Source organism: Pagrus major, chromosome 1 (assembly GCF_040436345.1).
Source record: "Pagrus major chromosome 1, Pma_NU_1.0".
Taxonomy (NCBI): domain Eukaryota; kingdom Metazoa; phylum Chordata; class Actinopteri; order Spariformes; family Sparidae; genus Pagrus; species Pagrus major.
In genome coordinates, this window is record NC_133215.1 from 1,056,450 (window position 1) to 1,070,083 (window position 13,634).

General features: G+C 45.5%; 2 protein-coding genes across 2 annotated transcripts in view; one reads left to right on the plus strand and one right to left on the minus strand.

The window, feature by feature from the left end:
* LOC141006168 (NACHT, LRR and PYD domains-containing protein 3-like) overlaps nt 1-13,634 on the plus strand; it is a 467,008-nt gene that overhangs the window by 161,134 nt on the left and 292,240 nt on the right. The gene's annotated exons all lie outside the window — the stretch shown is intronic.
* LOC141010566 (voltage-gated delayed rectifier potassium channel KCNH1-like) overlaps nt 1-13,634 on the minus strand; it is a 22,203-nt gene that overhangs the window by 6,039 nt on the left and 2,530 nt on the right. The window contains exons 2-4 of the mRNA XM_073483630.1: nt 10,408-10,837; nt 5,052-5,251; nt 3,231-3,483 (exon numbers count right to left, since the gene is read on the minus strand). Coding sequence (XP_073339731.1) covers nt 3,231-3,483; nt 5,052-5,251; nt 10,408-10,837 — 883 coding nt within the window. The remainder of the gene's footprint in view (nt 1-3,230; nt 3,484-5,051; nt 5,252-10,407; nt 10,838-13,634) is intronic.

A 13,634-nucleotide genomic window follows, 5' to 3' on the forward strand; every position in this document is an offset into this window, starting at 1 on the left:
TGCAGACACACACACACACACACACACACATGACAGAGGTTTCTTCAACACGGAGACAGAACCCATCACACGAGACTGACTCAGAGGATTTAACGTGAGCTGGACGACATGGTGCTGTTTTACAGCTCCGCTCAACATCAGGATTTATTTGAGGAAGCGAGACGTTAAACATGAAGTCAACAGAAATCATCTGACACAAACAAAGATAACTGCACCACAGGAGTGAGTCCTAAAACCAGAAATCTGTGAGCACGTTAGCATGTTAGCACGTCCTGTCCCCTCGTCTCAGAGTCTGAGAGTCTGTTTAATGTGTTTCCAGTTAAATGTGTGAAATAAGGTGTGTTACAGGCTGAACATATAAACTCATCATTAAATGTCCACAGTTTAATTATAAAGCTCTTCATGTGTTAAAAACAGGGGAGCATGCCTATGTTCCCACAGCCCCATGTTCCCACAGCCCTATGTTCCCACCCTAACCTCTTCCCCTTCCCTAACCCAAAATTCTTAGAAATGTGGGAACATAGGGATGACCCCAGAAACGGTTAGCGGTTGCTAACAAGTGTCTGAATGAGACTACAGAGGTTGTCGGGGACATTAAACGTCCTCACAGCGAACACGGAGACTCATCTGCTCACTAGTCCGTCTTCACAGGCCACTTTAGTTACACACTGTTCTGACTCTGACTTTACAACTCGTACATTGATCAGTTTATAGAAACCTGGATAGTAATTGTGCAGTGAGACGCTCAGTGGTGGAGACGTTTCAGTCATGTGACCGTGATGTCGTCTGTCTGTAGCCGAGCATTAGCTTTTTACTGCTACACATTTAATTTACACTTCAAACATCAGAGTGGAGTTCATCTGTGGAGATTATCTGGATGAACAGAACCTGGACGGATCAGAACCTTCACATTATTTTCTGTAATAATCCAGAATCCAGTTCAATAATCCCACAGAGGAACCAGAGCGATGCTAACTGCAGTTAGCTGTCATTAGCAGGTTAGCAGTGGAGCTGAAGAAACTTGAAATCAGACGGTGTACACTTGTATTTGTTGTTCAGTCGACTCTGCAACACAGAACCGACGTCTTTGACAGAACGTCACTGTTGTTTCTTCACTCTGTTTAAGTTAAAATGTAAAAAGTTAATTAATTTATGTCAGATTGAACCTGAACATTTGAAACATCTCGACATTTCAGATCAAATTCAAACTTCAAAATTCATTTTTCTAGCAGAGACTCAGAAACACTGAAGCTGTCCTCGGTGGTCTCTGTGTTCAGTGAAGTGAGCAGGTTTAGTTTCCTTGTGTCGGGTCGGTTCTGTCCCTCATCATTAACGAGTGATGCAGACTGCAGCTGCTCTGAGAACAGGAAGTGAAGCTGAGGACTCTTTAAATAGTTTGTAACGTGAAGTGAAAGTCGAGGCGACGAGTCTAAATATTTATCCAGAGAGGAACTGAAGCTGATTCAGTCTGCTGATAACAAACCTCCTGATGAAACGGGCCTCTGAGCAGCAGCTGGACCAGTGAGAGGCCCGGAGCCGGTACTGAAGAAGTGGATTATATTCATATCCTAAATATCATAATGAGGCTCAGCTGAGGAACAGTCCATCACTGACTGCTGCTGATTACAACCCAACGCTCAGTATCACCATCAGTTCTGATCGTTCACATGTGATACACTGGTACCAGGCAGAGGTGGGGAGTAATGGAGTACAAATACTCTGTTACTCTGTTTAAAGTACGTTTTTAGGGGAACGGTACTGACCGAATAAATAATTCATGGATTACCTGTGAGGGTTACTGGTAATCCATGAATTATATTAATATGACGTGAGCTTCAGTAGCTTTGACCACAAATGTCCTTCAGAGGGAGACTTTTTACTCTGATACTCTGAGTACATTTCATAATCAATGTGAATCGTTCTCTGGTTTTTTGAGGATTTGTTTCTTTCCTTTGTCTCATAAACTGAATATTTTGGGGTTTAAGTGTTGGTCGGATTTTGAAGCAGAGTTAGAATGGACATTTTCTATTACTGACCGACATTCAAAGGTTTTTGCGTTAAAATGTCTCAACGACTCGACCTTTGCTCTTCATGTTGTTGAGTTGTGTTCTCACATTTTCCCAAATGTTTCCAACAACGTCCAAACCAGAGAAATCCACAAGTTTCCCGGAGGTAACGGTGAGTTTCTATATCTTCAGCAGAGAGTCAGAGAGCGAGGAGGGAAGTCGGAGAACGAGACGAAACATAACGAGAAGAAAACCTCATCTGAGTCACAGGCAGGTTTTAATCTCTGGTTGTTTAACGGTGTGTTCGCTCCAAACAGCCTGAAGACTTTATCAGAATCTGTGTTTTAATCCGACTGCTGATAAAATGAACGATTTGTAAAATGTGCTGCTTCGGCTCTGATGCAGCTGTAATCTGCAAAGTAACTAGTAACTAAAGCTATCAGCTAAATGTAGTGGAGTAAAAAGCACAGAGAAAGAAAGTCACCTCAAAAGCGTCCCTAAGCACAGTGCTGCTAACGTCTGAGCTGCGTTTGGTTCACGAGTGCAGGTCTGGATGTGTGAAACAAACAGCTCAGAGGGTTGGTGAGTTGTATAATGACTCTGACAGCTGCTCGCTGAGCCGTTCTCCGCCTCGACAGCTTCCCTCATCGTCTCTCACTCTGTTTGTTTCTGCTGATCGCTCTCCGTCCAACAACCAGGCAGCAGGTTTCACAAGAAAAAAACACTGTGCATGAACACGGTGCTTTGCTAATGAGAGCCCCCGGAGCATCCATCCTCCACTCACTGACACGAACAGCAGACACACTGGGTTTGTGATCTGTGTGTGCGTGTGTGCGTGTTTTTATAAACCGGAGAGAAGTGTTGACTCGGACCGGCACCACATCTGGACTAGTACAGAAGATGATTGGACTCTTGGCTCTATGAGTCACTGCTCTGCTGTTTGAAGGTGGACTTCACTGTGTGACAGGATCACTGACAGATGATAGTGTTTGATTTTGTATTCTGTGATTTCGATGTGATAGTGTTGTTAAAAATCTAAAAATATGGATAAATATTGATTTTAAATATTCAGTATAGTTTCAACACCTTGTAGGATCAATACACTAGTACTAGCACACACACACACACACACACACACACACACACTGCTTAAATGTTGCAGTATTTCACACACAGAAAATTAAATGCTGTGTCAGTTTTTCCTCTCAAAAACAAACTCCTCACCTAAAATGGCCACCACCTCGTCGTCCTGGATGACCTCCAGTGACCCCGACACCACGAAGCACAGGCTGTCCACGCTCTCTCCTGCGTGGAAGATGAGGTCGCCCGGTGCGCTGTGGACCGTCTGGAACTCCATGGCGAGGGCTCGCAGGCAGCCGTCACTGGCCAGCCGGAACGCCGGGTGTTCTTTAAACACCTTCCTGTTGAGGTGGACGCAGATATCTGCTCGCATGTCCTTCGGACAAATCTGCAGCACCTGCAGACACAGAGGTCACAGTGAGGTCACAGTGAGGTCACACAGTGAGGTCACACAGTGAGGTCACAGTGAGGTCACAGTGAGGTCACAGTGAGGTCACACAGTGAGGTCACACAGTGAGATCACAGTAAGGTCACAGTGAGGTCACACTGAGGTCACACAGTGAGGTCACAGTGAGGTCACAGTGAGGTCACACAGTGAGGTCACACAGTGAGGTCACACAGTGAGGTCACAGTGAGGTCACAGTGAGGTCACACAGTGAGGTCACAGTGAGGTCACACAGTGAGGTCACAGTGAGGTCACAGTGAGGTCACACAGTGAGGTCACAGTGAGGTCACAGTGAGGTCACAGTGAGGTCACACAGTGAGGTCACACAGTGAGGTCACAGTGAGGTCACAGTGAGGTCACACTGAGGTCACAGTGAGGTCACACAGTGAGGTCACAGTGAGGTCACAGTGAGGTCACACAGTGAGGTCACAGTGAGGTCACACAGTGAGGTCACAGTGAGGTCACACAGTGAGGTCACAGTGAGGTCACAGTGAGGTCACACAGTGAGGTCACAGTGAGGTCACACAGTGAGGTCACAGTGAGGTCACAGTGAGGTCACAGTGAGGTCACAGTGAGGTCACAGTAATAAGCTAATAAGCTGCAGCGTTACTTGCACCGACTCTTGACTGATGACAGTCTTCTCTTGTGGACAGTTTTAGTACATCAGAACGAGACCTTAGCACAGCACCACATGTGGAGCTAAGCTAGTCGGCTATCCCCGGGCTCCTGCTAACTAGCTACATGCTGCTAGTTCTCTCCACCTGAAGTTACACCTGACAAATCCTGGATTAGACAGTGGAAACAAAATCAAACCGGTTGAAGCTCGTACACCAGACTGGTAAAAACTGGAAACCCACCAAACCCCAGAACAGATTTTTTTCTTTGACTAAGAAAACTGAAAAGAACGTGAAAGCAGAACAAACACTCGTTTCATCCACTGTCAGACCTATAAGCAGAAATTATAATGACTGTGGTATCAATAAAATCGTATTAATTCCCATTAATCAGTCGATGCAGATGGACGCCCAACACTGAGTCCGGTTCTGCTCGAGGGTTCTGCCTGTTAAAGGCAGTTTTTGTTTGTTCACGGGGGAAATGTTGTGTTGTCTGTAGATAAATGAATTGAGGAGTTTGGTTTAGACCTGCTCAGTTTGGAAAGTGTCATGAGATGACTTCTGTTGTGAACTGCTGCTATACAAATAAAGATTGATTGATTGATTGATTGATTGATTGATTGATTGATTGATCCCCAGCTGCAGCACACAGTGATATATTATACATTAGCATTTGTCCAGCTTTGTGTCTCCGTCCTGTGTCAACATGTGGTCCTCCGGGTTGTAACCTGACAGTACAGAGTCCTGACCTCAACCACATCTGAACTGGAGTCCAAGCTGATCGCTAACATCAGCGTCAGACTGAAGTAAGCAGCTGATCAATGAGCTCTGCTGGGTAAACCAGTGATCAATGTTGGTCAGACTGCTGGAGAAGAACGTCTCTCATGTCCTTCACGCTGACGTTACCTTGTCGGTGTCGATGCCTCTGGACATGGACCAGGTGGACACGATGTAGTCCATCACCCGCTCGCTCAGGCCTTTGGGGACCTGGTAGAGTTTGAGGAAGTCTCGTACGCTGTTGAGCATCTCGTGGTAGCGGTTGGTGTTGGCGTACATCTGCTGGAAGATGGTGGTGACGTTACCGAAGATGGTGGCGTACAGCAGCGCTGTCGGCAGGAAGCAGAGGACGATTAGCTTTTGTTTTTTATCTACTAGACATGACAGATATTTAGATATTTCATGAGGCATAAATCCAAAGTAAATCCAATGTGTTTATAAGTCAACATGTTTTTTAACCGTGATATGTTTTGTTTGAAAGCCAAAGACGACTTTCTTCGTTTTGTTTCTTACTCGACTTCCTCAGAGTCTCAGTCTGACAGCTGATTGGTCAGATGTGTCCATGGGCAGATTAACTGTGAGTGTCTCAGCTCGTCAATACAAACTGCTGCTGTCTCTCCCTGACTCAGCTCCTCTCCCTCGCGGCCTGTCAGCAATATGGACCCGGGGTCACCGGATCAATACCGACCCCGTCCACCAGCAGCAGAAACCTGCCGTCATCCACTCTGAACACATCGACAGCAGCTCAGACTGAACGTGTCAGAGTCACAACGCAGGCTTCACTGTGACCTTCATGCTCAGCGGCGGCCCCCCGAGCTAACGCTGAAGCAGCAACGCCAGGTCCAGAACCAGTGCCAGGTCCGGAGGTTCACCACTGAGAGGCTCCACACGAGCTGTTTGTGTTATTTTTACCTTGCAGGACAGAAACAAAACCTCACAAAGCTGAAATGTGATCTTGTTTCTTGGTCCTGACTGAAATGTCAAGTACAAACAAGCAAACAGCACATGAACGAGTAATAATCGAAAAACAATAATTTAATCACGCTTCAAAAATCCAAATATAAAATATATATATTAATAGAGTCTTATAGTTTAATGCACATATTTTAACCTCTGTTTCCAGCCTCGTCTGTCTGTTGTTTTGTTGGTTTGTCAGCAGGATGACACAAAAACTACCGAACAGATTTCAGTAAACGTGGATGGAGGATGAGTCTTGGCCCTGAATACACTCCGTAAACCTTCGGTGCTGATCCAGATAAAAAGACAGATCCAGGAGGTTTTTCTCACTGTCTTTGCTCGACAGGGCGTTTTTCTCTTGTAATAACTCATGGATGGCGCGTTTAGATGGCTGGTATCTGTGAGTGAGTCCACTCTGATACAGATCACATTTAAATAGGTTTTATTTCATATTGGATTTGGCGTGATTGAATCAAAAGGGGCCGTTTATTTCTTATTATCTATTCTCTGTTTTATATTTTCCTTCTCATTTCTCATCACTGTGACATTTCTGTTGCAGAAGCAGAAACTGTAGCGTGACCAGTTTCCCCCTCAGGACTCAAAAAAACAATTGATGCTTCTGATTCTGATTATTTTGCATTTTCTGTGTTGAGTTTCAGTCCAGAAACAATCGTTACAGAAGCTGCAGAGACTCAGCTCGCCCTGATCCATGAATCTTTACAAAACATTGTTGAACATAAAGTACAACATATCAAACTTTACCTGGAAACTAAAGAAATAAACATTTTAACTTTGATTTACTGCAGAAGAAAACCATCAATTATAATAAAGATAATTCATCTGCTGGTGTGATGGCAGAGGTTTGGTCCGGGCCCGCTGAGAGCAGAGACGGAGGATGTTCTGGAAAGAAAATGGACCAGCTATTTCTGTCCTTCCTCTCTCAGACCCGGTCCTGAAGTCACAGTAAGCTTTACAACACTCACACTCGCTATGCTAATGACCCAAACTCTCATCCTGGATCCAGGATGCTGGCTGTCATAGCAACCGCTTTCCATCAGCCTCCAGCGGCTTTCAGCCTTTTTGTGTGCCAGGAAGCTGACAGGAGGAGAGGGGGGGTTAATCCAATACTCAGCTTCCTTCAGTGTTCCTCATGAATCTAAAGAGGAAACCAGAAGGTTTACCCAGACTGCAGTGCACCCTCAGTACAGTGTCAGTACAGTGCTGCTACAGGAGCCCCAGAGGGACAAACTGTGAGAGCAGGATGAATCCCTGCACCGCACAGCTCAACTCTCACAAACTGGAAGTTAAACTGGGCTACAAGTTTGCTTTCACTGGACACTCTGTGACCTGCTGATCCCATTTCACTGCTGCTAAACGACGTCATTAAAAAATCACACGTTTGTTTTCAGAACAGAAGCTTCTGCTGTCACCGGATGATGAAACAGGTCGGAGGACGTTTCTCTGGAAGGTTGAGAGTGTGATTGTGATCCAGACTAACAGACTGTAGATCCTGATGTGACACGAGACGACGGCAGCTTCCGATGAAGGAGACAAATTGTCAACATCCGAGTGAGGAAAAGCTTTTACCTGCAGATGATCTGGAAAACCTCCACAAACTGGCCTCACTGCTAGAAACTGTCATATACTATGTACAGTGTATATAAAATGTAATGAAAATGTGACCAACAGTTTCTGGGATGTTTTCTAGTCTGATGGCGGTTCTGAAGTGACCGAACCTTGAGGACTCATCCTCTGAGGACTATGAATGTCCAAACTAAGTTGTAGCAGCTGGAGGACATGATGTCCTGGGCAGGCCCTCAAACACTTACTGGGAACCAGTGATGTAGAAGAAGTTAATCAGATCTTAAGAATGAAATAATTGTGTCTATTCTGTGTTTTCAGAGAGAATTTGGGGGTTTCCCGTTCACAGTGCAGCAGCTGACAGCTGAAGGTCCATTTAAAGCTTCACAGCTCCGACACATATTTTTGTCTGCGGTGTTAAAATATTAGAGTGCAGAGCTGCAGGATCAGTGCTGTCACCTCCAGCTTTCAGGCTGAATCAGGCGTCCTGCTGAGCGGCTGGATGTGTGAAGGCTGCAGCAGACAGCAGGGAGGACGTGAGTCCAGCCGATCTGACAGTACCGTTAATATTTCAGTGACGGACTCCACCACAGCAGGCCGCAACGTGTCAGGCCTCATCACATCGCTGAGGAAACAACAGAGAGGCGTCCGTCTGTCCGTTCACCCGTCTGTCTCAGTCGCAGCAGACACGCCTTTCTAAACCCGTAAAACACTGACAAGCTTCTCTGGACTCAAACTGCTGCGACCACGCTCACCTCTCTGTTACCATTTTCACAACAATATCAGAATATATGAAGGTTACTTAAACATGCATAAACCACCTTGTACCTCGTCACTGCATAAGCAAATGAAAGTTTGTAAACTCCTTCATGCAAAGACGTGGTGGAGACAGGTTTCTGTAAAGATGTGATGGAGACAGGTCTGTGTAAAGATGTAGTGGAGACAGGTCTGTGTAAAGATGTGATGGAGACAGGTCTGTGTAAAGATGTAGTGGAGACAGGTCTCTGTAAAGATGTGATGGAGACAGGTCTGTGTAAAGATGTGGTGGAGACGGGTCTGTGTAAAGATGTGATGGAGACAGGTCTGTGTAAAGATGTGGTGGAGACAGGTCTGTGTAAAGACGTGATGGAGACGGGTCTGTGTAAAGACGTGATGGAGACGGGTCTGTGTAAAGACGTGATGGAGACGGGTCTGTGTAAAGATGTAGTGGAGACGGGTCTGTGTAAAGATGTAGTGGAGACAGGTCTGTGTAAAGATGTGATGGAGACAGGTCTGTGTAAAGATGTGGTGGAGACAGGTCTGTGTAAAGATGTAGTGGAGACAGGTCTCTGTAAAGATGTGATGGAGACAGGTCTGTGTAAAGATGTGGTGGAGACAGGTCTGTGTAAAGATGTGATGGAGACGGGTCTGTGTAAAGATGTGGTGGAGACAGGTCTGTGTAAAGATGTGATGGAGACGGGTCTGTGTAAAGATGTGGTGGAGACAGGTCTGTGTAAAGATGTGATGGAGACGGGTCTGTGTAAAGACGTGGTGGAGACAGGTCTGTGTAAAGATGTGGTGGAGACAGGTCTGTGTAAAGATGTGGTGGAGACAGGTCTGTGTAAAGATGTGATGGAGACGGGTCTGTGTAAAGATGTAGTGGAGACAGGTCTGTGTAAAGATGTGATGGAGACAGGTCTGTGTAAAGATGTGGGCTGTTTGTTTCAGCGTAGTTATGTCCTGTAAGAAAAGGCAGGTTGTTGCAGATATTGATGGAGCTAACAGTAGTCAATAGCACTGAATGCACGTTTCCTACCACCATGGAGCTGGAGGTCTGCCCACTCTGGTCGGACTGGCTTTGTTAACTACCCTACAGCAGCTACATGTAGCAGCAGCTAGCAGCTACTAGCTGTAAATCAGGAAACATGAATCACCGCAACACAGTAACTGTCGTCCTCTGAGGCCTCAGAGCCGTCACCATTTAGAGAGATTCTCCCAGTTCTTGTTTGTCTCCAGCCCGCCTACTTGTTTGCATCCAGAGAAAAAACGAGTCTTCAAAGATGTCAGAGCTAGCTTGGCATTAGCCTGCAGCTAGCTTAGCATTACAGGCTGGCTGTGTGTGCAGCGCTGCCGCGTGGCTTTTCATTTCAAGTCCATGTTAACAGGTTAGACCGCTCACACTGGATGCCTGAGACGTCTGGCCGTCACTTCTCCTGCGTGATGAAGATGATCAGCTGACTGGTACCACAGGAGACCTTTATTCCTTTATTGATTTGTTTGTGAAGAGGATTCACTCTGGACAGATTTGAGAAACCGAACCTTGTAACAAACTCTCTTTGTTGTTTATTGTTGAAACACTGAAGGCTGTTTGTTGTTTATTCCTGCTGAATATTATTCAGTAACTTGTCAAAAAGCCTCCAGGATAAAGTCGAACTGTAGTTGTAAAATATCCCTTTTTAACGAAGACTTTGTCAGTGTTGCGTACATTTTTTTAATGGAAAGTCAAATCAAATCGTGAATTTGGGGAATTGTGACACCTCACAAGGTCCCGGTCCACATGGGTTCTCAGGGAGGATGATGGTTGGCAGCGGTAAAGCTATCTGTCCACAGTTGAGGACAATATCGGAAGGAAAACAACAAATGACTTTTTCCATAAAATACGCAGTAATCTGTGAGGCCCAGACGCACCCCTCTTAGATACATCCATGACAGCAGAGTGACATGACGGAGTTCAGGAGGAGTCATCAACACTTTCTATCATTGCAGGAAATTACAAACTCTAAACTCCCATGAAGAAAACCTACAAAACTCCCAGAGAGACGAGAGTAAACACGCACAGTAAACGTGGAGTCTCCGTTAGTCGTCTGAATCACGTCCTATAAATGAGTCTAGTGAAGGTTTCTGCCGCTGCTCTGCAGCTGATGTGAGAACTGAAAACCTTCAGATCAATAAATATGAAAATACTCACATCCGATCATCATCATGGCCACAGCAAAGATCTTCTCCCCGTCTGTGTTTGGCGCGATGTTTCCGAAGCCGATGCTGGTCAGACTGGTCATGGTGAAGTACAGTGAGGTGATGTAGACCGAGTCCTTGCTGGGCCCGCCCTCCCAGCGGCCCGTGCCCGAGGCGTTGAACCTGTACGGCGTCCCCACCGTATCCCCCAGCAGGAACAGCCAGCTGTCCGTCCTCACGCTGTTGGTGTCCTCGTCGATCACCTCGTAGTCTCCGATGCTGTACCAGATGCAGGCCAGCCAGTGGGCCGCCAGGCCGAACACGCACACCAGTAACACCAGCACAGCGGCACCGTACTCGATGTAGTGGTCCAGCTTCCTGGCGACCCGACCCAAACGCAGCAGGCGGACCACTTTCAGAGAGCTGAAGAGACTGCTGATCCCCTGCAGAGGACGAGGAACAGGAGGAGAAAACGTCAGGTTGATAAAAACACAAGTTACAAAGTAATCTCTGAGCTCTCCTCCCGTTGGATCAGAACAGAATCTGATGTAACCCCAGGTGTTTATTCCTCCAGCAGGTCTGGATCAGCACCGACTGTCCTCCGGTGCTGGAGGCTCTGAGCAAACGTCTTCTGTTTTATTTTGATAGAGACTCCTAGTGGCAGAAATTACACACTGTGCTTTTAATTTCTTAACTGCAGGTAAATTTTCCATTAATTAGTTCAATGTGTCACATTTAATGTGAAACAATTAAATACCTGAATGTGTGTTTTATTACAGGAGACAGAAATCTGACATACATTAGTTCTGTGTATAATAAACACTTAAAATATATTGTTTATGTAGTTCATCATTAGGTGTATCTGTAACTCTGCATTCATTTAATTGAGTTATTTAATTTATTCACAATAAAGTGAGTAAATTTTTGAGTTTTAAAATCAGAATTAAAATATAAATGCAGTTGAAGTGTTCGAAGTGTTTTCAGTCAGTTGTGTTTGTGTGTCTCAGATTGGAGGCTGTTTGTTGGCAGAGTGGAAACCTTTATTGATGCTTTTATTTTGTAAATGTTTTTATTGATTGAAACCACACTGACCACAGTCGGTCGTTCTCTCGTCAAGTATCAGGAAGAAAAACAACGCTATAAACTGATCTCTGTCAAAAATCTCACCTTATGATAAAACTGTGAAATCAATGAAGCATCATTAGTTTATCATCACATGACGATGTTTCTGTATGACCACAGCGGAGCCACGCTGCTTGAGGTCCAGTTTATCGATTGATTAATCGATTGACTGACTCCTCTGGTTGGTCATTCAACTGATTAATTAATCGATGGGGCTCTAACTGGTCTGTAAATGTCTGGAGGCTTAAAGGCTGTAAACCACCTCTACAGCTTCTCTTTCATCCATCTATTAAAAGGCGGCACGTGATGAAAAACTCATGAACTATGACAGCCGATCAGAAATAATGTGGTTCAGTGAGCTGAGTTTTATCTGAACAACACCGCCCCAACCTGAGTCTCTCCACCCACAGCTCGACAGCTACCTTTGCAAAGGTCCGCCATCGTTTTGTTTCTCGTAAGCAACGCACCGCCAGTGATAGTGTTGGGTCGCAGGAGTCCAGAAAATGGGCCAGATGAACCAAGATCCTGCTCCAACACTTACTTCCTCAGAGTCTCTCAGAGTCAAAGGAAACGCTCAAACAAACCCACTGGAGTTGTGCAAAGTCTGTTGTGGCAACCTCAAGAAACTGGGGCTGATCCCGGGACCAGACTGAACTGGAGCTCCTGGTTTTATACTCTTGGAGATCTCGAGTCGTAAACACTACTGAGATGTTTTCTACTGATTTATATTCTCGCCTGGGATTTGAGGGGCTTTCCTACTGGTGTCAGTCCTGATCTCATCCAGCCTCTGATCCCGTTATTACCTCAACTTTCCAAAGGTTGAAAAGATTTCTCACATGTAATTACCGCTGCTTTTACACAGTTAAAGACACACCTTGAAGCAGGTGGTCCTGTCGTCACGGAGATGTACATCTGATATGCCGAGTCAAGCCGAGCGAGCACCTGTGGAAATGTCCTGATAGTTAACCAGCTGCTGGTTTCAGTCTGTCCTTCATTTTATTTCATGAAGTTCATTATTTGGCTCCGTGTTAACAGTTAAACCTCCTGCAGTGTGAGTTTAAAGTTCATACTGGATCACAGTTTAAAGCTCTGGTGCAGCAGAATATAAACCAGATGTAATCAGGTTTAGAAGTGACTCCTCACAGACCTGTGCTCATCTGAAAATAACGCAGCCAATCAGAATCCAGGATTATGAACATATGTAATGGAGTATTATGTAATGTGACCGAGGTCAATGATTGTCCTCTCCAGCGTCCTGCAGTGCTCTTAAAGTCAGGATGGATCAGTGTGGATGAAACATGTATGAAGCATCTCATCAGACCACTCAGCCGCCTCTCAACATCACAGTCTCCTCACTGGGGAAACACCCACAATGCACTGCTCCTCCATTAGCAGCCTCAGTGGCCGGCGCTGACAGACGCTGCGACCGGAGGGAGGATGAAAAGCCTGACTTCACCCTGATGGGCTGAAGTGAGTCCTGACACTTCATCTCCTTTCACTCGACCACTTTGTTTTTCTGGTCTCGATGGAAACACACACAGGACAGGATTAACTACTTCCACTGCCTCTGTGTTCCAGCGATCACGACATTGTGATCTCGTGACTGTGACACAACGAGCTTTGTTTTCCTGTGAATTATGTGATGACGGGAAGCTGAGAGAGATCACGACTTACTTATGATCATTAAACATCCCAACACAATGATCTGATTGATCTGGACTGATCATACACACAGATTATTGATAATTTGATCAGTCCGCCCTGAGAGGATCGACTCCACGGTGAGTCGGACAGAATCAGAAACAGAGTCCTTAAAATAAATCTTAATAAATAAAGCGTCTTAGTGAGACGGGATTTTAAAGGAACAGTCCATCCAACATTTTTAATTCCCATGATGATATAAAGTCAGGCTCAGCCATCATCTCCTCCTGATGATATAAAGTCAGGCTCAGCCATCGTCTCCTCCTGATGATATAAAGTCAGGCTCAGCCATCATCTCCTCCTGATGATATAAAGTCAGGCTCAGCCATCGTCTCCTCCTGATGATATAAAGTCAGGCTCAGCCATCATCTCCTCCTGATGATATAAAGTCAGGCTCAGCCATCGTCTCCTCCTGAT